This window comes from Hemiscyllium ocellatum, chromosome 19 (assembly GCF_020745735.1).
Source record: "Hemiscyllium ocellatum isolate sHemOce1 chromosome 19, sHemOce1.pat.X.cur, whole genome shotgun sequence".
NCBI lineage: Eukaryota > Metazoa > Chordata > Chondrichthyes > Orectolobiformes > Hemiscylliidae > Hemiscyllium > Hemiscyllium ocellatum.
This window is the reverse complement of record NC_083419.1, coordinates 13727348-13749585: the sequence shown is the minus strand read 5'-3', so window position 1 is coordinate 13749585 and position 22238 is coordinate 13727348. Positions and strand designations below refer to the sequence as shown.

Here is a 22238-nt window from a genome sequence, read left to right as displayed (position 1 = left end):
GGGACATGGTGTTTTTGTAAAATTGTAAAATAACTTTTCATAGTTCAATATATTAGCATTCTACTAATAAATGTTTAGTCATGTTAATTTTAGTTTAGTTCTTGCAGTAAAAGTCTTTAATATGTGAAATATTATTGTATGATTCTTTTTGTTGATTGGTGCAAAATTAATATCCCTTTTCAAAAAATATCAGCTTCTATGAGGAACAGAAGGTATAGCTCAACTCATCACAATTTATCAGTCATCTCTAGAACTCAGTACTCAGGTCCACATGCAGATACTCCATCCCATCCTCACATACCGAGCAATGATGCTAGCCTTACACCCACCTCACTGCCTGCAATATTCAGCTTTAGCTATTCAGTTGTGACATGCAAATCACCCAAATCAATGCAATATAATTACTGACATCCTATCTTCTTTCCTGCAGGACAATGTATTGCACATTGGAAGCAGTGCCCATGGGAGACAAGGTCATCTGTAACAGCCAACCCCTATGGAAATGTTTCTCCACATCATAGAGTTGGCTACAGCATAGCCAATAACATCTAATGTCACTTCGATCAATAAGAATGATGGTGGTTTCCTACTTCATGCTCCTTTTCAACCCCAAGTTCCCCTTTATTTGGTATGATCTCAGCTGCCTATCACATCACTGTTCCCTCAACCTAACCTATCACAACTGCTTTTCGGTTTACAGACTTCCAAGAACTGGTGCCTGCCCAACTACAGCAATAATAATAAGAGAAACAGTAACATCACTCCATTGAACGAGAAGTACGATCACTTGATTGGACACTGTCAATCACTGCTTCAGATACTGGCACTAAGTTGCACCTAACACAAAGGCTAAGACAGAGTTGGAAGCAGCACATGGTAAGTCACTGAGCAAGAAACAGCCTGCAGCTAAGATGGTTCATGTTCCAGTTCACCCAAGGGGGAGGTGGCAAACAGGTTCTGCTGCAGACAATTCAGATGAAATAGGGCACCATATTGAAAATATTGGGAATATTGGTAAATCTGTCATTCAACTTCCTGTCACTGTTGAGAAGCATGCAAGGTCCAGCTCCAAACTGTGATGTGGAAGTGCTGGTGTTGGGCTGGGGTGGACAAACTTAAAAATCACACTATACCAGATTATAGTCCAATAGGTTTATTTGGAAGCACTACCTTTCAGAGCACCCCTACTTCTTCAGGTGGTTGTGAAGCTGGACCATAACACACAGAATTTATAGCAAAAGATTACATTGTCATGTAAGTAAAGTGATATATTTAACACCATACAACAGGGGTGTTCCCTCCCAGTTGGGAACACTCAGCCTCGGATCTTCAGGTGACCATCTTCCGAGGTGGACTTCAGGATAAGTAACAACACAAAATGGCTGAGCAGAGGCTGATAGCCAAATTTGGTACCCATGGGGATGGCCTCAACCGGAACCTTGGATTCATGTCACACTACAGGTGACCCCACTACATTATGCACTCTCGCTCTCTCTCTCTCTCTCTCTCTCTCTCTCACACACACACACACACACACACACTCATATATATGCTCTCTCTTACTTGCACACATACAGACCCCACACACACCCACGCATGTACCTTCTCACAGGCTTTGAGACACTTTATAATAGCGAAAGGTTCTTCAAACATATTAGAGTCAATGAGATGTATAGCATGGAAACAAACCCTTTGGACTAACTTGTCCATGCTGGCCAGATACCATGAATTAATCCAGTCCCATTTGCCAGCACATGGCCCATATTCTTCTAAACCTTTCCTATTCATGGACCTTTCCAGATGCCTTTTAAATGTTGTAATTGTACCAGCCTCTACCACTTCCTCTTGCAGCTCATTCCATACACACACCATCTTTTTTGTGAAAAAGTTGTCCCTGAGATCCCTTTTAAAACTTTTTCCTCTCACCCTAAACCTATGTCCTCTAGTTATGGACTCACCCACCCCAAGGAAAAGACTTTGTCTATTTACCCTATGCATGCCCCTTATAATTTTATAACCATCTATAAAGTCACCCTCAACCTCCGATGCTCCAGGGAAAACAGCCTAACCTATTCAACTTCTTGGTAATGCAAATTTGTGTCTGCTTCTTCATGTAATACTAGTGCAGGGCCCCCCTTTCAATTGTCACTTAATGTGGATAACATGCACATTCATTGAACATACCCATGTGGTCCAAGTTTTGTAAATATGCATCACATGATGTATGGGGGGGGGTGGTAATATCATGACAGCATGTACTGAATTGCTTCTGGCACTCAGAAGGGCTGTATGCATCAGTGCCTTCCTCAAGCTGGTGCCATGTAAGCTGTATAGTAAGTGCACACTCTAGGTGTGCAAACAGCTTTAGCAGAACCATGCCACTTGTTGCAAGTCTTTGATGGATGATATGTACAATGGGTGGACAAAAATAAGGTCTAAAGGAACTCACTTTCGGAAACCTTCAAGAATTTTTAAATTTGCTTCTGTGCATGGATCACAGGTCTTTTTGGTAATCCTCCTGGCCTTCTGCAGTATATCTGTAATGTCAGTTGAGCCTCCTTGCATAACTAAATTAGCCAATTTAAACAACAAGTGTGCTGTAAAACAAATAAGTAATAAGTTTGCTTTGTTTACTTATTTAAGACTTAACTTAAAACCGTAGCATTTCTAGACATGTATTTATTGCCACAAATAAAATGAATTTGTTCCCTTCCTGTGTGAATACTTCATAGCACACAGACTAAGTGATGTGTTTAATTCCACTTAGTGAATAAGACTTCCATTAATGTCTTGGTGTTAAAGGCAGAAGCTAGATTAATCTCCATTCATGTCCGTACAATGTTTCCTAGTATGTTACCAAAAACCACTCAAGGGAACAAATATATGTATTTCCCTACATGCAATGAAAATCAGGCTAGTAACAATTTTTTTTAACATGAATTGGGAAACATTGTAGTAAATTGGCTCATTGTAAAAATTTTTTTAAGCACATAATAATCTTCTTAATGCTCTCCACAATCTGGTATATGGTACAAAATGGTGGCATGTAACATTTGTTCACTTACCTAAACATCTGGCCATATCTGGAAGATTTTTCCTGATATATCTCGAAGCATAATCTATACTGTGCAAAGCCTTTCGAAAATGCTTTTCTGCATCCTGTGTTTTGCCCATAGTGACGCATAGCTGTCCGATACTGTAGTGAACTTTAAAATAAATTTCAGTTTCCTTTAGGCTCAGAGGGCATGTCTAAAATCAATAAAACAATTGTTCCAGAATTAGATTACAAGCAGACCTTCAATATCATGTCCTCTCCACCAAAAAGATTGTCTAGTTCCATCTCCTTCGCCTGCCTCTTGCCCTATATTAGCCTTGAAAACCTTCTTAACTGCCTTCAGATCAATAACTTCAATACTTTGCAATTCTGCCTCCCATTCTCCATAAATCTAATCTAATCTAATACCTAGTGTTCATGCCCATCCAACAACAAATTCCACTCTAACATTGCAAACATCTTTGTTTTTCTACATTAGCTCCTTTTGCAGCAATGCCTCAGATTTAAAACTTTAAGGATTGTGTGTATAATTCTTTAGTGGATTTTATACACTTCAACCACATGTATTCTTTATTCCTCTTACATCTTCCTTATAACCCAATGAGGTGTGGGGAGTTAAAGTTCCTATTTTGTGGGGGATCCAAGATGGCGGCGACCCAGCAAGTCTGAGTCTACAGTGCTCCTCCCAAGACTTGGGCAAAGTGGGTCACCCAACCCCACCACACTCACCAAATAATTTAAAATAGCTGTTTAATTTAATTAGTTGCTTAGTATTAAATTTAAACAATCTAATCTTCAGTAAAAATGACTAAAGGGAAGGGAGCCCTCAGCTCTCAGCAAGCAGGAACCCCTCCCCCACCTCCTCCAGCTGCAGCAGAGGCGTCCGCAGCTGCCTCGGGGGACTTATCTACGGTGGGGAGCCTTGTGGAAATCATCTCCAAACTGGATGCAAAGATCGACGCTTTTATTGAAGAGTCCCGAAGCCGATGGGACTCACTCTCAGCCGCGCTGCAAAAGCACGACCGAGACATTAAAGAAATCGAGCACCGAGTCGGAGGGGCGGAGCTAAAGGCCGTGACCTCCGAAACTACAGTGCAATCGGCCTTGGATCAGGTCCGGACTCTCGAACAGCGAGTCCGGACCTTAGAGAATCACATTGACGACGAGGTCGTCGAAAAAATATTCGTTTGCTGGGCCTTCCCGAACGGGAAGAGGAAGGCCAGCTTACAGCATTCCAAAAACGGTGGCTGCCACAGCTTTTAAATCTGGAGGCTAGATCAGGCCAGGTAAGGGTAGAATGGGCCTATCGGGTTGCAATACGCGGGCCCGGCTCGAACCAGTGTCCCTGCCCGGTCCTGTTCCGACTGCAGAGCTATAAGGAGAGGCAGATACTCATAGAAGCCTCTAGAAATCTTGGAAAAGATTCCCAAGCCATGATCTATAAAGGATCCAAGATCATGTTATTTCAGGACTTTTCCCCAGCTCTGGTCTGAAAGAGGAAGGCATTCGATGAGGCGAAGAAGTGTTTAAGGGACTTAAATATTCAGTACTCCTTATGCTACCCAGCGACGCTACACTTTAACCATGAAGGATCCGTGTGTAACTTCGGATCGCCGGAAAAGACTAAGGAATTTTTGGACTCTCTTAGATAAATTGTAAGAGATAATGGATGTTGGTTTGCCTTCCTCCCACTCCGGTTTACACCCTCCCCTTTTCTTTTTTTTACACCTTACTGTTTAATATTATCTTGGGGGGTGGGGAGAGGGATTTATTTATTGTTCTCTACTTAACGATTTTCTCCCCCCACCTTGGGTTTTTTTTATTATCATATATATATATATAAAAAGCCGGGGGGTCTAGTTAATGTTGGTGGAGGGAGGTGGGTACCTTATTCTATTTTACCTCTGTCTCTAGGAGCGGGGTTGTTTTCCCTTGTTATTTTGTATTATTATATTTAATTATTACTTGTTGAGGTTGTAATTTTATAGTTATATATGTTTATACATGGTATTAACATTACCAAATATATCCAGGTGTTGGTGTGGGTGGGGGGGGGGGTGAGGATAGGGTGCTCACTGTTAACTCTAGCTCTGTAGTATATTTGAATTCTCCTCATCCTATTGAGGAGAGCCTGGGTCAAGGGTGGGGCACTCGTTGGGAGAGGATACGATGGACCTTTGGAAAGGAAGTGATACCCCCTGGGAACAGGGGGATAATCTCCATTTAAATAAGTTTTATTTTTATTATTATTTAGAAATAGTTTTTTATTATACCGTTGTGAGCCTTTATTCTTGTGAACTTTATATGCTCTATGCTCGGGATGTTCTGGATAGGGTTTCCCCTCCCGAGGGGTCTCGGATTTGCCTGGACGATTATGGTTGATCAGTCGGTTAAGTGGTGCACCTGGAATGTCAAGGGGAGTAATTTGCCAGTCAAAAGGAAGAAAATATTATCAAATCTCAAGAAAGAAAGAGTTGATATAGCTCTCCTACAGGAGACACACCTGTTGGATAAAGAACACTTGAAATTACAACAGGGTGGATTTGATCAGGCCTTTTTTTCTTCTTTTAGCTCAAAAAGCAGGGGAGTTGTTATTCTTATTCGGAAGAATTTCCCTTTCTAAATCCTAAATCAGATAAAAGACAAATCTGAATGATATATTCTGATTAAAGCCCTTATAAATGGAGTGGAATATGGGATTTTAAATTTGTACTGCCCCCCGGCACACCCCTTTAAATTTATAATGGAAGCCTTCTCAAAATTGATGGCTCTCGGTGCCCGTCATACAATTATAGGGGGAGACTTTAATTGTATTATGGATCCGGAAATAGATAGGATTCCCAAGAGTACTGCAGGAGTATTTCCCAGATCTAGACAGTTGGTGGATCTGAACAAAGAATTAGCATTATAGATGTATGGAGATGTCTCCATCCACAGGGCAGAGATTTTTCTTTTTACTCCAATCCACATAAATGTCATACCAGAATTGATTTGTTTTTTGCCCCCTCGATTTTTTAAAATTCTATATCATCCTGTAAAATAGGTAGTATAGCAATTTCTGATCACGCTGCTGTATATATGTAAATCAAGGCGAGGAACAACGGGACATCCCCTCGGTATTGGTGTATGGGCCCCTTCCTGATGAAAGATAGTAAATTTGTAAAGTACTTCTCTCAAGAATTTAAAACTTTTTTAGAAATTAATTTAGGTACGGCTAGTAACCCATCAATGATGTGGTAAACCATCAAAGCTTACGTGCAAGGTTTGATCATCTCCTACTCAGCAACCCAGAAAAAATTAAAGGGAGAACAACAGCGTCTGCTCGAAGCTCGCTTAAAGGCAGCTGAAACAGCATATGCTGATAGACCTTCTATTATCAAATTGCAAAGGATTACAGCCCTTAGGACAGCTCTAAATACCACGCTTACCCAAATGTCTAAGAGGGAAATATTATTTGTAAAACAAAGGTTATATGAATTTGGCGACAAACCGGGTAGATACTTAGCATTTCTTGCAAAGAAAATAAAGGCCCCTCAAACTATCACGTCTATCAAAGAAAGTACAGATATTTTGACTCATGATCATAAAAGGATTAATGCAATCTTTAGAAACTTTTAGTCTGTCTGATTTATATAAATCGCAAGATTGTAAAGACAGGACTAGGAGGATGCAATCATTTTTTAAAAATTTGACCTTTCCGGGCCTAACTCCGGAACAGGTATTGGTCCTAAATGCTCCCCTAACAGTCCAAGAAATACTTAACACAATCAGGCAACTTCAGGGCAGTAAGGCACCTGGCCCAGATGGTTTTCAAGCTGAATTCTATAAAGAATTTACAGGAATGTTGGCTGGTCCACTTATGGACATGTATAACTACAGTCAGGGCTGTCTCCCGCCTTCTTTGAAAGAGACAAATATCTCTCTTATCCTTAAAAAAGGAAAGGATCCAGAAGATTGTGCATCATACAGACCAATATCCTTGCTAAATGTAGATTTTTAAATCCTTTCTAAAACGTTAGCTTTGAGACTTGAAAGAGTATTGCCACATATCATAAAGGAGGATCAGACGGGGTTTATTAAGGGCTGTAATCATCCAATAATATTAGAAGGGTATTGAATATGATTCAAGCCTGCCATGAGGGAAAGATACCAGGAGAAGTAGTCTCATTAGACGCGGAAAAGGCATTTGATAGGGTTGAATGGTCATATTTGTTTTACACATTGGAAAGGTTTGGCGTTGGAAAGGTGTTTACCAAATGGGTCTCAACATTGTATAGTGATCCCAAAGGAGTTGTGGTTACCAATGGATTAGGTTCGGATAGCTTTAGTGTGGGTAGGGGCTGCCGTCAGGGATATCCTCTCTTGCCATTGTTATTTATGCTAATAATTGAACCACTAGCAGATGCTATATGGGCTGATCCTAATATAACGGCCCCGAGGATTGGTACAGGTAAACATAAAATTACCCTTTATGCAGATGATGTTCTTCTATTCCTCAGTGATTCTCTGAGGTCCGTACCTCGCTTAATCCAAGATATTAATACATTTAGCGCATTCTCAGGCTATAAAATTTATTTCTCAAAATCGGAGGCTATGCCAATGAGTGGCCTTGCTATGATACCCCACTTAGTGGACGGATCCCACTTTCCCTTTCGATGGTCCCTGGAGGGTTTCTTATATTTAGGCATTTTTATTAGCCTTGTATAATTGACCAAATACTGGGGTAAGGGTGTTGGTTTGCCATCTGAGCTGTAGATTTGATATCCAGACGTTTCATTACCTGGCTAGGTAACATCTTCAGTGGCGACCTCCAAGTGAAGCGAAGCTGTTGTCTCCTGCTTTCTATTTATATCTTTCTCCTGGATGGGGTTCCTGGGGTTTGTGGTGATGTCATTTCCTGTTCGTTTTCTGAGGGGTTGATAGATGGCATCTAGATCTATGTGCTTGTTTATGACATCGTGGTTGGAGTGCCAGGCCTCTAGGAATTCTCTGGCATGTCTTTGCTTAGCCTGTCCCAGGATAGATGTTTTGTCCCAGTCGAAATGGTGGTTATTTTCATCCGTGTGTAGGGCTATGAGGGAGAGGGGTCGTGTCTTTTTGTGGCTAGCTGGTGTTCATGTATCCTGATGGCTAACTTTCTTCCTGTTTGTCCTACGTAGTGTTTGTGGCAGTCCTTGCATGGAATTTTATAGATGATGTTGGTTTTGTCCATGGGTTGTACTGGTTCTTTTAAGTTTGTTAGTTTTTGTTTGAGAGTGTTGGTGGGTTTGTGTGCGACTAGGATTCCAAGGGGTCTCAGTAGTCTGGCTGTCATTTCTGAAACTTCTTTGATATATGGTAAGGTGGTTAGGGTTTCTGGCTGTGTTTTGTCTGCTTGTCGTGGTTTGTTCTTGAGGAATCTGCGCACTGTGTTTTTTGAGTATCCGTTCTCCTTGAATATGTTGTATAGGTGGTTCTCCTCTGTTTTTCGAAGTCCGTCCGTGCTGCAGTGTGTGGTGGCTTGTTGGAATACTGTTCTGATACAGCTTTGTTTGTGTGTGTTGGGATGGTTGCTGGTGTAGTTGAGTATTTGGTCAGTGTGTGTCGGTTTTCTGTATATGCAGGTTTGTAATTCTCCCTTGTCCTTTCTTTCTACTGTGACGTCCAGAAATGCAAGTTTGTTGTCAGTTTCTTCCTCCTTGGTGAACTTTATGCCTGTGAGGGTGTTGTTGAGGATGTTAAATGTCTCTTCTATCTTGTTTCGTTTTGTGATGACAAAGGTGTCATCTACGTAGCGAACCCAGAATTTTTGGTTTGATGATTGGTAGGGCTGTTTGTTCTAGTCTTTGCATTACCGCTTCTGCTATGAATCCTGATAGCGGAGATCCCATGGGTGTGCCATTGGTTTGCTTGAAGACTATGTTGTTGAAAGTGAAGTGGGTGGTGAGGCACAGGTTTACTAGCTTCATGATGTTTTCGTTGGTAATGTGATTGATGGTGGTTGATGTGTGTGTGATGGTCTGTTCTAAAAGTGTGGCGAGTGTTTCCTTTGCCAGGTCGATGTTGATGGAGGTGAACAGTGCTGTTACGTCAAATGAGATCATTGCTTCGTCTTCCTCTATTTTGGTGTTTTTGATGATTTTTAGGAATTCCTGGGTGGAGTGGATGGAGTGCTGTGACTCTTCTACTAGGTACTTCAGTCTTGCGTGTAGTTCTTTGGCCAGCCTGTAAGTTGGTGTTCCGGATAGTGAGATTATAGGTCTGAGGGGGGCTCCTGGTTTATGGATTTTTGGTAGTCCGTAGAATCATGGGGTGTTGGTCCCGTCGGGTTTCATTTTCTGGAATTCCGTGTTGTTTAATTGTCCAGAATTGTGTAATTTTCTTAGGAGATATGTAATCTTGTTCCTTAATTGTGGGGTTGGATCTAGCGCCACCTGTTGGTAGGTGTTGGTGTCTGCGAGTAGTGCATTGGCTTTCTGTATGTAGTCCCTTCTGTTCAGGATGACTGTGAGCCGACCTTTGTCTGCAGGTAATATAACGATGTTTTTGTCTTTTTTGACGTTTTCTCGAGCTTTCTTTTCTTGTGTGTTCAGTTTGTTTCCTTCCCTTTTTCGGCTCAGAGTAGGTGCAACTGTCTATCTGATAGTTTGTGTTTCTTCTGTGAGTATTCTTCCATCTACAAAATCCCATGCAAGGACTGCCACAAACACTACGTAGGACAAACAGGAAGAAAGCTAGCCACCAGGATACATGAACACCAGCTAGCCACAAAAAGACACGACCCCCTCTCCCTCATAGCCCTACACACGGATGAAAAAAACCGCCATTTCGACTGGGACAAAACATCTATCCTGGGACAGGCTAAGCAAAGACATGCCAGAGAATTCCTAGAGGCCTGGCACTCCAACCACGACGCCATAAACAAACACATAGATCTAGATAGCATCTATCAACCTCTCAGAAAATGAACAGGAAATGACATCACCACAAACTCCAGGAACCCCATCCAGGAGAAAGATATAAATAGAAAGCAGGAGACAACAGCTTCACTTCACTTGGAGGTCGCCACTGATGATGTTACCTAGCCAGGTAAAGAAACATCTGAATGTCAAACCTACAGCTCAGCGAGCAAACCTACACCCTAAACCTCAACCTGAGCTACAAACCTTCACAAACCTTGCATTATACAAGGCTAACTTTGTGCATTTACTGGAAAGGATAAGGCAGGACCTCCAGCGATGGGGAGACCTTCCAATTTCCTGGCTGGGTAGAATGGCACTAATTAAAATGAATGTCCTGCCCCATCTCCTATACCCTATGAGAATGCTTCCGGTGATGCTGCCAAGGCTGACACTACGTAAATTATATGGCTGGTTGGGTTCCTTTATCTGGAATCATAGACGGCCCCTTATTATGCTGAAGAAGCTACAGCTTCCACAGGCAAGGTGAGGATTGGACTTCCCCGATTTTAGGAAATATCAGTTAAGTTCCCTATTAAGTTACATAGCTGATCGGGTCTTGTCTGATCCGCAATCAATCTGGCTGGACATCGAGGCTTCTCAAGTAAAATGCCCACTTATTAATCTTTTATTTTCAGACAAGAGGAAAATCATTACGGATCACTGTAAAAACCCTATAATACTAAACACAATTAAAGCTTGGAATATAATGCGGCAAAATGAGGGCAACTCACATAAAACATCCCCCTATGCGCCAATAGTGGGAGCATGGGGATTTCAACCGGGGTTTACAGATGCCACTTTTAAACTCTGGAGATCCAGGAGTATCTCATGTCTATTTAAAGAAGGGGTCCTGTTGTCTTTTGAACAGCTGCGTCAGAAATTCGGATTACCTAATGGAGATCTCTTTCGATACTTCCAAATTCGAGATTATATATCGAAGAAGACTAAGTTATTCGATAGTCTTTATAAATCAAATAAAGAATGTAGAGTGCTACGACCAATGGGGGTATCTTCCGTCAATACTATTTATCATTTACTACATGATGAAGTATCGGGAGATATGGACAATCTGCTTAAAACATGGGATCAGGATTTGGGACTAGAAATCTCTATAGAAACGTGGAATGAGATTTGGGAAAATGCCAGAAGAATCACCATCTGCAACAGAACTCAGGCTACCCAGCTGAAGATACTTCATAGGGCCCATATAGCACCATATTGGCAAAGTTTAAGGCAGGAGCATCTCCAATGTGTCCCAAATGTAAAATAGCGGTGGGCACTCTTGTACATTGCTATGGACCTGTCATAAGATCCGTAGATACTGGACTAAAGTAGCAAGTACCCTGACAGAAATTTTAGGAACGGAAATTAAAGTGGACCCTGTATCTCTCCTTTTGGGCTTTTCGAACTTACCCTCCCTAGATATGCACGGGAAGAGATTATTTTCTATTCTCTTTCTGTGCAAGGAAAAACATTTTGGTAAACTGGGTGGCTGAGGGCCCCCCTGGACTTTCAAATTGGCACAGATTAATTATGGAATGTATTCCCCTTGACCTCCTTACAAATATGGTATACCGAAAGACCAAATTATTTTATAAAATATGGCAACCCTTCTTGAATTATATAAATACAGATATTCGGCTATCCTAACAAGGGCTTCTATTTAATTGAGATTACGAACCTGGCTGGTCTGGGGCCCCTTGGGAGACAAATTCCGCACGAATACAGGTTTTGTTACATTTGATGTTAACACATTCCGAGCATGTATCTCACTACCCAATTTCTGTGTTATCCGTTTTTTTTTCTTTCTCTTATTTGAATAATGTAAGAGACTTAATTATACACTCTGGTTAGTTGTAGGTTAGATTAGTAGTTAGTTGAGTTTTGTTTTTTTTCTTTCTTGGTATTTTTCTTTTGTTAAATTTTGGTTATTATTTATTTACGATTTAATTGTATATCAATGTTTGTATTTGAGAGTTTTGTTTATTTTTGTAAATTTGTAAAAATGTTAAATTTCTAATAAAAATATCTATCAAAAAAAGTTCCTATTTTGTAAACCAAAGATCCTGAGTTTGAATCTCAGCAGTACCATTCTGCCCAAAGGTGCCTAAGAATTAACCTGATTTACATATTGTCAAATTTTTTTGGGGGGTGGGTAGTTATCTTAGTTGCCTGGACAGCTGGTTTGCAATGCAGAGTCACACCAACAGTATGGGTTCAATTCCCACAACAGTTGATATGTGGAAATCACCACTGATCAGCTTTCATTATTAAGAGAGCAGCCCCATGGACCTCTGCGGTAATGGTGACTTTACATTTTTACTCTTCACCACATTCTGGAATTCCCTCTCCCTCTGCATCTCTACCTTCTCCTCCTCCTCCTCCTTTGCCAGGACTCTTCTTGAATGCTATTTTCTGTTTTCAATATTCATGTGTGGACCTCAAGCAAAGCCCATTGTCTGTCCATAATTTCTTCAAGTAGATGGTCATTGACACCCTTCTTGAACCACTGCAATCTGTGTGGCTCCCACATTAATTCTTGTTACTAATTGATTTATTTTATTGATTTGTGAGATGTGAGCTTCACTGGCTGGGCCAGCATTTATTTCCTGTCCCTGGTTACCCTTGGGAAGGTGGTGGTGAGCTGCCTTTTTGAACTCTGCTGTGCGTTGACCCAAAATGCCGTAAGGGAAGGAATTCCAGGATTTTGACACAGTGACAGCGAAGGAACAATAATATATATCCTCATCAGGATGTTAAGTGGCTTGCAGAGGAACTTGAAGTTGGTTGTTTGCCCAAGTATTTGCTGTCCTTCTGCTTCTAGATAGAAGTGGTTACGGGATTTGAAGGTGCTGTTGAAGAATCTTTGGTGAATTTCTGCAGTGTGTCTCATTGATGGTACACTCTGCTGCCATACAGCATCAATGGTGGAGGCAGTGGATGTTTATTGATGTGGTGCCAATCAAGTGGGCTGCTTTGTCCTGGATGGTGTCAAGCTTCTTAAGTGATGAAGCTGCACTCAGAGACAAATGGAGAATATTCCATCACATTCTTGAATTGTGCCTTGTTAATGATGGCCAAGCTTTGGGGAGCCAGGAGGTGAGTTACTCACTGCAGTGTTCCTAGCCTCTAATCTGTTCTTATGGACACTGTGTTTATGTGGTGAGTCCAGTTGAGTTCTGGTCAATGGTAAGCCCCAGGATGTTGATAGTGCAAGATTCAGTGAATCATTGAATGTCAAGGATTGGTGGTTAGATTGTCTCTTATTAATGATGGATTTTTTTGCCACTTGTAAGCCCAAGCTGAATATTGTCCCAAACTTGTTGCATTTGAACATGGACTGCGTCAGTATCTGAGGAGTTGTGGACAGTGCTGAACATCGTGTCATCTTCTACAAACATCCCCACTTCTGACCTGTTGATGGAGGGAAGGTTATTGATGAAGCAACTGAAGATGGTTAGTCCTGAGACACTACGCTGAGGAACTCCTGCAGAGGTATCCTGGAGCTAAGATGACTGCCCTCCAACAACCATGAGCATCTTCCTAAGTGCCAGGTATGACTCCAACCAGCTGAGTGTTTGTCACCTGATACCCATTGATTCCAATTTTGCTCGGGCTCTGTGATGTCACACTGGTTGAATGAAGCCTTGATGTCAAGGGGGGCTGTCACTCTTACCTCAACTAATGAGGTACCTGAGTGGCTGAGAGCTGTTAATTGGAATCACATGTAAAGCAGAGCAGTAATGGCAGGAAGTTTCATTCTCTGGAGCATATTAGTTTTTAGGATGTTCTGGCAGTTTACCCCACCAATGCCACTGATACCTTAAACTAAATTCAAGTTTTTAGAGAAATTAATAAGGAGCTTACATAAAAACAAAGAACTGTAGATGCTGGAAACAAAAGCAAAAATTGCTGGAGAAACTTAGCAGTCTGGGAGTATCTGTGGAAGAAAGCCATTAATGTTTTGGGTCCAGTGACCCTTCAGTTCAAAATAGTGATAAAAATTGGATCTGAATCTAAGTAGAAGCAAGTAGGAGAAGTGACCAAATATCTGCTATAGTAATTCAAAGGTTATTTAACTGTATCAGGAATTCAGAGACCTGGGCTGATCTGTCAGAATATACTAGTTAATTACATCTGGTAGCATCTGTGGTGAGAAAGCAGAGTTAATGTTTTAGACAAGCGACCCTTCTTCAGTTCAGGGTCACTAGTCTAAAACATTAATTCTGCTTTCTCTCCACAGATGCTGCCAGACATAATTAACTAGTATATTCTATCTAGTATAGTAACTAGTATAATCCATGAATTAAAATCCCAGAATGCCTGTCATAACAGTACTGTGGTGTACCTAACCCTTCTGAACTGCAGGAGTTCAAGAAGATGATACAACACCAACTTCTCAAAAGCGATTAAGGCCATGACCTGCCATGATGGAAGTCAAACCCAGGTCTCAGGATTACTTGTGCAGCAACAATATCACAATGCTATTGTATCCACCAAATTGGGTATTTGTTCAACACATATTCTCTGGAGTTTCGAAGAATGAGAGGTCATCTCATTGAAACATTCAAAATTATGAAGAAACTTGACAGGGCTTGTTTCTTCTAGCCATGGAACCTAAATCAAAGGAGGCAGTTTCAGTGTAAAGGGACAATCATTTAGGAGTGAGATGAGGACAAATTTCTTCATTTCAAATCTTTGAAATTTTGGATGTTTTTACCACAGAGGGTTGTGAATGCACTCTCATTTGAGGTTGCAATGGACATACCTTTGGTCTCTCACTGCATCAGATTATATAAAGAGCAAGCAGGAAAGTGGAGTTGAAACCAAAATCAAACAGCTAGTACGGTCTTCTTGTGCTACCACTTCTTATGTTTTCATAGCTTCATTATAAAAGGAAAAATGACATTCATCGAATGACCATTTAATGATTCTATGACTTATAACCCATAAACAAACATTTCTTTCTCCATCAGAGTTTCAAGCATGGTTACTGTTTAAGAAGCATGGTAAGGACAAGCCAGGGAACTATAAACCAGTGAGCCTGACCTCGGTGGTGGGCAAGTTGTTGGAGGGAATCCTGAGGGACAGGATGTCTGTGTATTTGGAAAGGCAAGGACTGATTAGGGATAGTCAACATGGCTTTGTGCGTGAGAAATCATGTCTCACAAACTTGATTGAGTTTTTTGAAGAAGTAACAAAGAGGATTGATGAGGACAAAGCAGTAGATGTGATCTATATGGACTTCAGTAAGGCGTTCGACAAGGTTCCCTATGGGAGACTGGTTAGCAAGGTTAGATCTCATGGAATACAGGGAGAACTAGCCATTTGGATAAAGAGCTGGCTCAAAGGAGGAAGACAGTGGGTGTTGGTGGAGGGTTGTTTTTCAAACTGGAGGCCTGTGACCAGTGAAGTGCCACAAGGTCCTCTACTTTTTGTCATTTACATAAATGATTTGGATGTGAGCATAAGAGGCACAGTTAGTAAGTTTGCAGATGACACCAAAATTGGAGGTTTAGTGGACAGCGAAGAGGATTACCTCAGATTACAACAGGATTTTAACCAGATGGGTCAATGGGCTGAGAAGTGGCAGATGGAGTTTAATTCAGATAAAACTGAGGTGCTGTATTTTGGGAAAGCAAATCTTAGCAGGACTTATACACTAAGAGAAAGTGAGGACTGCAGATGCTGGAGATCAGTGCTGAAAAATGTGTTGCTGGAAAAGCGCAGCAGGTCAGGCAGCATCCTTCTTCGGGCTTATGCCCAAAATGTTGATTCTCCTGCTCCTTGGATGCTGCCTGACCTTTTGCGCTTTTCCAACAACACATTTTTCAGGACTTATACACTTAATGGTAAGGTCCTAGGGAGTGTTGCTAAACAAAGAGACCTTGGAGTGCAGGTTCATAGCTCCTTGAAAGTGGAGTCGCAGGTAAATAGGATAGTGAAGAAGCATTTGGTATGCTTTCTTTTATTGGTCAGTATATTGAGTACAGGAGTTGGGAGGTCATGTTGTGGCTGTACAGGATATTGGTTAGGCTACTGTTGGAATATTGCATACAATTCTAGTCTCCTTCCTATTGGAAAGATGTTGCGAAACTTGAAAGGGTTCAGAAAATATTTACAAGGATGTTCCCAGGGTTGGAGGATTTGAGCTACAGGGAGAGGCTGAACAGGCTGGGGCTGTTTTCCCAGGAGGGGTGAACTTATAGAGGTTTACAAAATCTTGAGGGGCATGGATAGGATAAACAGACAAAGTCTTTTCCCTAAGGTCGGGGGGTCCAGAAATAGAGGGCATAGGTTTAGGATGAGAGGGGAAAGATATAAAAGAGACCGAAGGGGCAACTTTTTCACACAGAGGGTGGTACGTGTATGGACTGAGCTGTCAGAGGAAGTGGTGGAGGCTGGTACAATTGCAACATTTAAAAGGCATTTGGATGGGTATATGAATAGGAAGAGTTTGGAGGGATATGGGCCGGGTGCTGGCAGGTGGAACTAGATTGGGTTGGGATATCTGGTCGGCATGGACGGGTTGGACTGAAGGGTCTGTTTTCATGTTGTACATCTCTACGACTCTAATTAGAAGCATCGTGCTTTGTGATCTCAATTTTAGTAAATGCTTGTGTCAGGGTGTGAATCAAATGTTTATTATTTCAGCAGTTTATAACATGATTGGTACCTTAAAGTCTGTAATTTTATGCCAAGCTATTTGTGTATATTGTCAGGTCAATAATCTTTATAAAAATGAGATTGTAACTGATCATTTTAATTATGGTACATGTGCTTGAGTACAATCTGACTAAACATTTACCTCTGGCAATAAAGTTAGGGCAATTTGAAGTATTTCTTTTGCTTCTGCAGTCTTGTCAAGTTCTTTCAGAAACTCTGCAGTAAACCATATCAAAGTAGCCTGTCTGCAGTTGTCATAGTTCAACATTTCATTGTCACCATCTGCAATGACAAACATTAATCTTTCCAGGTCATACAGTCACAGACTGAAACAACACTGAATCAGACCCTTCGGTCTAACTCATCCAAGCCGACCAAGTTTGCCAAACTAAACAAGTCCCACTTGACTGCATTAGGCCCATATGCCTCTAAACCTTTCTTATTCATGTACCTGTCCAATTATCTTTTAAATGTTGTAAATGTATCTGCATCTACTACTTCCTCTGCTAGTTCGGGGAGGCAATTGCCTAGTGGTATTATCATTAGACTATTGATCCAGAAACTAGATAATGTTCTGGGGACCCGGGCTCAAATGCTGCCATGGCAGATATTGTAGTATGAACTCAGTAAAATCTGGAAGTAAAAGTCTAAAGATGACTGTGAATCCATTGTCGATTGTTGGGAAAAAACCCTTTTGGTTCACTAATATCCTTTTGGGAATGAATCTACTATCCTTACCCAGTTTGGCCTACATGTGACTCCAGACCCACAGAAATGTGGTTGACACCTAACTGCACTCTGGGCAATTAGGGATGGGCAATAAATGCTGGCGTGGCTAGCAACCCCCCCCCCCCCCCCGCCCCCATTCCGTGAATGAATAAAAGAAAACAAACCACCCTCTGTTTGAAAAAGCAGAAACAAAGATTGCTGGAAAAACTCAGTAGTTATAGAGTCATACACCTTGGAAAACAGACCCTTCAGCCCAACCAGTCCATGCTGACCATAATCACACACTAAACTAATCCTGCCTGCCTCCTCTTGGCTAATATCACTCCAAACATATTTTATTCATGTATTTATCCAAATGTCATTTAAATATTGTAACTTTATTTGTATCCACCACTTCCTCTGAAAGATCATTCCACACATGAATCACTCTCTGTGTAAAAAGGTTGCCTCTCATGTCTTTTTGAAATCTTTCTCCTATCACCTTAAAACATGCCCTTTGATTTGAAATCCCCCAATCTAGGGAAAAGACACCTGTCATTCACCATATGATTTCATAAATCTCTATAAGATCATCCCTCACCTCCTACACTCCAGTGAAAAAGGTCCCAGCTTATCCAGCCCCTCGTTGTAACTCAAACCTTCCATTTCCAACAACATCTTGATAAATCCCTTATGAAACCGCTCAAGCTTAATAATATCCTTCCAATAAGAGGATGATCAAAACTGGACACGGTACTCCAGAAGAGAGCTTAGCAATGTTCTGTACAAACCTCAAAATTATAACCCAACTCCTTTATTCATAGACCTGAGCAATGAAGACAAGCTTGCTAAATGCCTTCTTAACCATCTTGTCTACATGTAATGCAAACTTCAAAAAGTTATCTACCTGAATCCCTAGGTTTATCTGATCTATAACACTACCTAAGGCATTAGTTTTAGTTGTATAAATCTTGCCCTTGTTTGTTTTACCAAAATGCAATACCTCACATTTGTCCAAATTAAACTCCATCTGCCACTCCTCAGCCCACTGACCCAATTGATCAAGATCTTGTTGTAAACTTGAACAACCTTCTTCATTGTCCACTATACCACCAATTTTGGTGTCATCCATAAACTTACTAACCACGCCTTCTATATTCTCATCTAAATCATTTATATGAATGACCCAGCACTGATCCCTGTGGAACACCGTTGGTCACAGGCCTCCAGTCTAAACATTAACCCTCTCCCTCATCAGTCTCTATCTCCTACAGCAAAGTCAATTTTGTATACAATTGGCAAGCTCACCCTCAATCCCATGTGATCTAATTTTATTAATTAATCTACCATATGGAACCTTGTCAAAGGCTTGACTAAAGTCCAAGTAAATAACATCTACTGCTCTGCCCTGATCAATCATCTCGGTTACTTCCTTAAAAAACTAAATCAATTCCAGATAGGTATTTTCCACTCATGGAGATGGGTGTATGGTAGGAATGAACGAACTACCTGTAATGTGCTTAAATTTTTTTAAAAATGAAAAAAAATCTTGTACTATAAGGCACCTTTCACATGTTCAGGATGACTCAGGATTTAGAGCCAATGAAATAGTTTTTTAAGTGTTACTTTTGTAGTATGGAATGCAGGAGAATCTCAGCTAATGTTCTGGGGACCTGGGTTTGAATTCTGCCATAGCAGATGGTGGAATTTGAATTTAATCTTTTTTTAAAATCTGGTGCAAAGAATTTACTGATGACCACAAAACCATTATCAATTGTTGGACAAAACCATCTGGCTTACTAATGTCTGCCATTCTCATCTGGTCTGACCTACATGTGACTCCAGAACCACAGGAATGTGGTTGACTCTCAACTACCCTGGCAAGCCACTCATTTCAAGGGCAGCTAGGGACAGGCAATGTATGTCAGCCAGCAACGCCTACCTCCCACAAAAGAATAAAAGGAAAACAAAAAGTTTCCTCGGATTAGGAATCTGAAAAATAATCTTTAAAAAACATGAACAGGTGGCAGACAGGCAGGTAGAAAGATAAGCAGAAAGAATTGGCAAAGTGGAACACAAGTCGCTCCATTAGTCTTTAAAGGAGAAAGTATCAAAGGTGCAAAAAAAAGCCAAAACAACAAAACTTTTGAGAAGGGAGAGGAACAGACAAAGGCAGCACATGATGAGGTCAGTGCAATGGAGAGAGAGAAAAAAAAGAAACCCACACTGCTAACTGACACAGCAGTGAACCTGCACAGTTACTGCCTTTGAATTCATGTATTGCTGGACATCGGAGTGCATCTGGGAAAATTAACAGCGGAATTCACAAATAATCTTGGAGGGACATGTTTGACAGGTCACAGCACAGAAACAAGTAAGTGAATATTTTTAAGTATGGCCTACAGAAAGTCTGCAGTAGTGAGTTGAGTCGGTTCTTTCTTGATTATATGTTTTATTGAGATATGTCTCAATAACTTAAAAATATAAGTGTTATGTTAGCCTGGAGCAGCGTTTTATAGAGTAATAAGACAGTGCTATATTCTGGGTCTGTACATTGGAAGAAGCAAAAATGGCCTTTAGTAGAGTGATATGCCCTTCTTGTTGGACGTGGGAGTCCAGAGAGAGTTTACATGTTACTGAGGATTATATTTGCAATAAATGTCATTGGTTGTGAATCCTATGAGATCGAATGGATTGGTTGGAGAGACAGTTAAAAGCAATGAGAAATTTACAAGAGCAAGGGGATGTGATGGATGGCAGTTACAGGAAGGGAAAAAAGTTGCACATACTGTCACATGAGTTAACTACAGGAATGTTAAGAGAGGTAGGCAGGTAGTGCAGGAGACTTCTGTGGCTATCCCCATTTCAAACAATATGCTGTTTTGGAAAATGTAAGGGGTGATGGATTCTCAGGGGAATGTAGGTTGAACAGCCAGGTTTCTGGTATCAAGACTGGCTCTAATGCAATGAGGGGTACATCGAGTTCCAAGAGATCAATTACGTTAGTGGACTCTTTAATCCGAGGCACAGACAGACGTTTCTGTGGCCAACAGCTAAAAATCAGAATGGTGTATTGCCTCTCTGGTGCCAGGGCCAAGGATGTCTCAGAGAGGGTGTAGAATGTTCTCAAGGGGGAGAGGGGCAAGAGGTCATTGTAAACATAGGAAACAATGACATAGGAAGGGAAAAGGATGAAATTCTGAAGGGAGAATATAGAGAGTTAGGCAGGAATTTAAACAGGAGTTCCTTGACAGCAGTAATATGTGGATTACTCCCGGGGCTACAAGGTAGGAATAGGAGGATAGAGCAGATGAATGCATGGCTGAGGAGCTGATGTATGGGAAAAGGATTCACATTTTTGGATCATTGGAATCTCTTCAGGGGTAGAAGCGACCTGTACAAGTAGGATAGGTTGCACCTGAATTCGAAGAGGACTAATATACTGGCAGGGAGATTTACTAGAGCTGCTCAGGAGGATTTAAACTATTAAAGTGGGGGGAGGGGTGGGACCCAGGGAGATAGTGAGGAAAGAGATAAATCTGGGACTGGTACAGTTGAGAAAAGAGAGGCAAACAATCAGGGCAGGCAGGGACAAAGCAGAGAACAAGGTAGAACTGATAAATTAAAGAGCATTTATTTCCATGCAAGAGGCCTACAGGTAAGGCAAATGAACTCAGGGCATGGTTAGGAACATGGGATTGGGATATCATAGCAATTGCAGAAACGTGGCTCAAAGATGGACAGGACTGGCAGCTTAATGTTCCAGGATACAAATGCTACAGCAAGGACAGAAAGGGAGGCAAGAGAGGAGTGGGAGTAGTGTTTTTGATAAGGCATAGCATTACAGCTGTACTGAGGGAGGATATTCCCGGAAATACATCCAGGGAAATCATTTGGGTTGAACTGAGAAATAAGAAAGGGATGATCATCTTATTGGGATTATATTATAGACCCCCTAATAGTCAGAGGGAAATTGAGAAACAAATTTGTAAGGAGATCTCGGTTATTCCTATTTGTTCTAGGAATAATAGAAGAAAGAAGAACAAAGAAAATTTAAAGCCCAGGAACAGGCCCTTCAGCCCTCCAAGTCTTAGTCGATCAAAATGTAATGTCTAAACCTGTCAGCCAATTCCTAAGCATCTGTATCCCTCTACTCCCCACCTACTCATGCACTTATCCAGACACATCTTATATGAATCTGCAATGCCTGCCTCTACCACCTTTGCTGGTAACGCGTTCCAAACACCCACCTGTGTGAAGTATTTATCGCGTGTATCCCCCTTAAATGTTCCACCTCTCACTTTGAAAGCGTAACCTCTCGTTATTGAATTCTTCACCCTGGGAAAAAGCTTGTTTCTATCCACTCTGTCTATACCCGTCATGATTTTGTAAACCTCAATCAGGTACCGCCTCAATCTCCTTTTTTCTAGTGAAAATAAACCTAACTTACTCAACCTTTCTTCATAGCTAGCACCTTCCATACCAGGCAACATCCTCGTAAACCTCCTCTGCACCTCTCCAAAGCGTCCACATCCTTTTGGTAATGTGGAGTCCAGAACTGTACACAGTATTGTAAATGCGGCCGAACCAATGTCTTGTACAATTTTAACATGACTTGCCAACTTTAATATTCAATACCACATCCAATGAAGGCAAGCATACTATATGACTGCTTGACCACTCTATCACCTGTGCAGCAACCTTCAGGGTACAATGGACCTGCACTCCCAGATCTCTCTGCCCATTAACTTTTCCCAAGGCTCTTCTGTTCATTGTATAATTCGCTCTGGAATTAGTCCTACCTAAATGCCTCACCTCACATTTGGCTTGATTGAGAACCATCTGCCACTTTTCCGCCCAATTCTCCA

The 22238-nt window shown here is 41.2% G+C and overlaps 1 protein-coding gene across 1 annotated transcript in view; it reads right to left on the bottom strand.

Annotated features, from left to right (window-relative positions):
* Positions 1 to 22238, bottom strand: part of ttc41 (tetratricopeptide repeat domain 41) — a 68931-nt gene that overhangs the window by 9166 nt on the left and 37527 nt on the right. Inside the window, exons 9-11 of the mRNA XM_060840042.1 lie at positions 16805 to 16944; positions 3066 to 3249; positions 2450 to 2597 (exon numbers count right to left, since the gene is read on the bottom strand). Coding sequence (XP_060696025.1) covers positions 2450 to 2597; positions 3066 to 3249; positions 16805 to 16944 — 472 coding nt within the window. The remainder of the gene's footprint in view (positions 1 to 2449; positions 2598 to 3065; positions 3250 to 16804; positions 16945 to 22238) is intronic.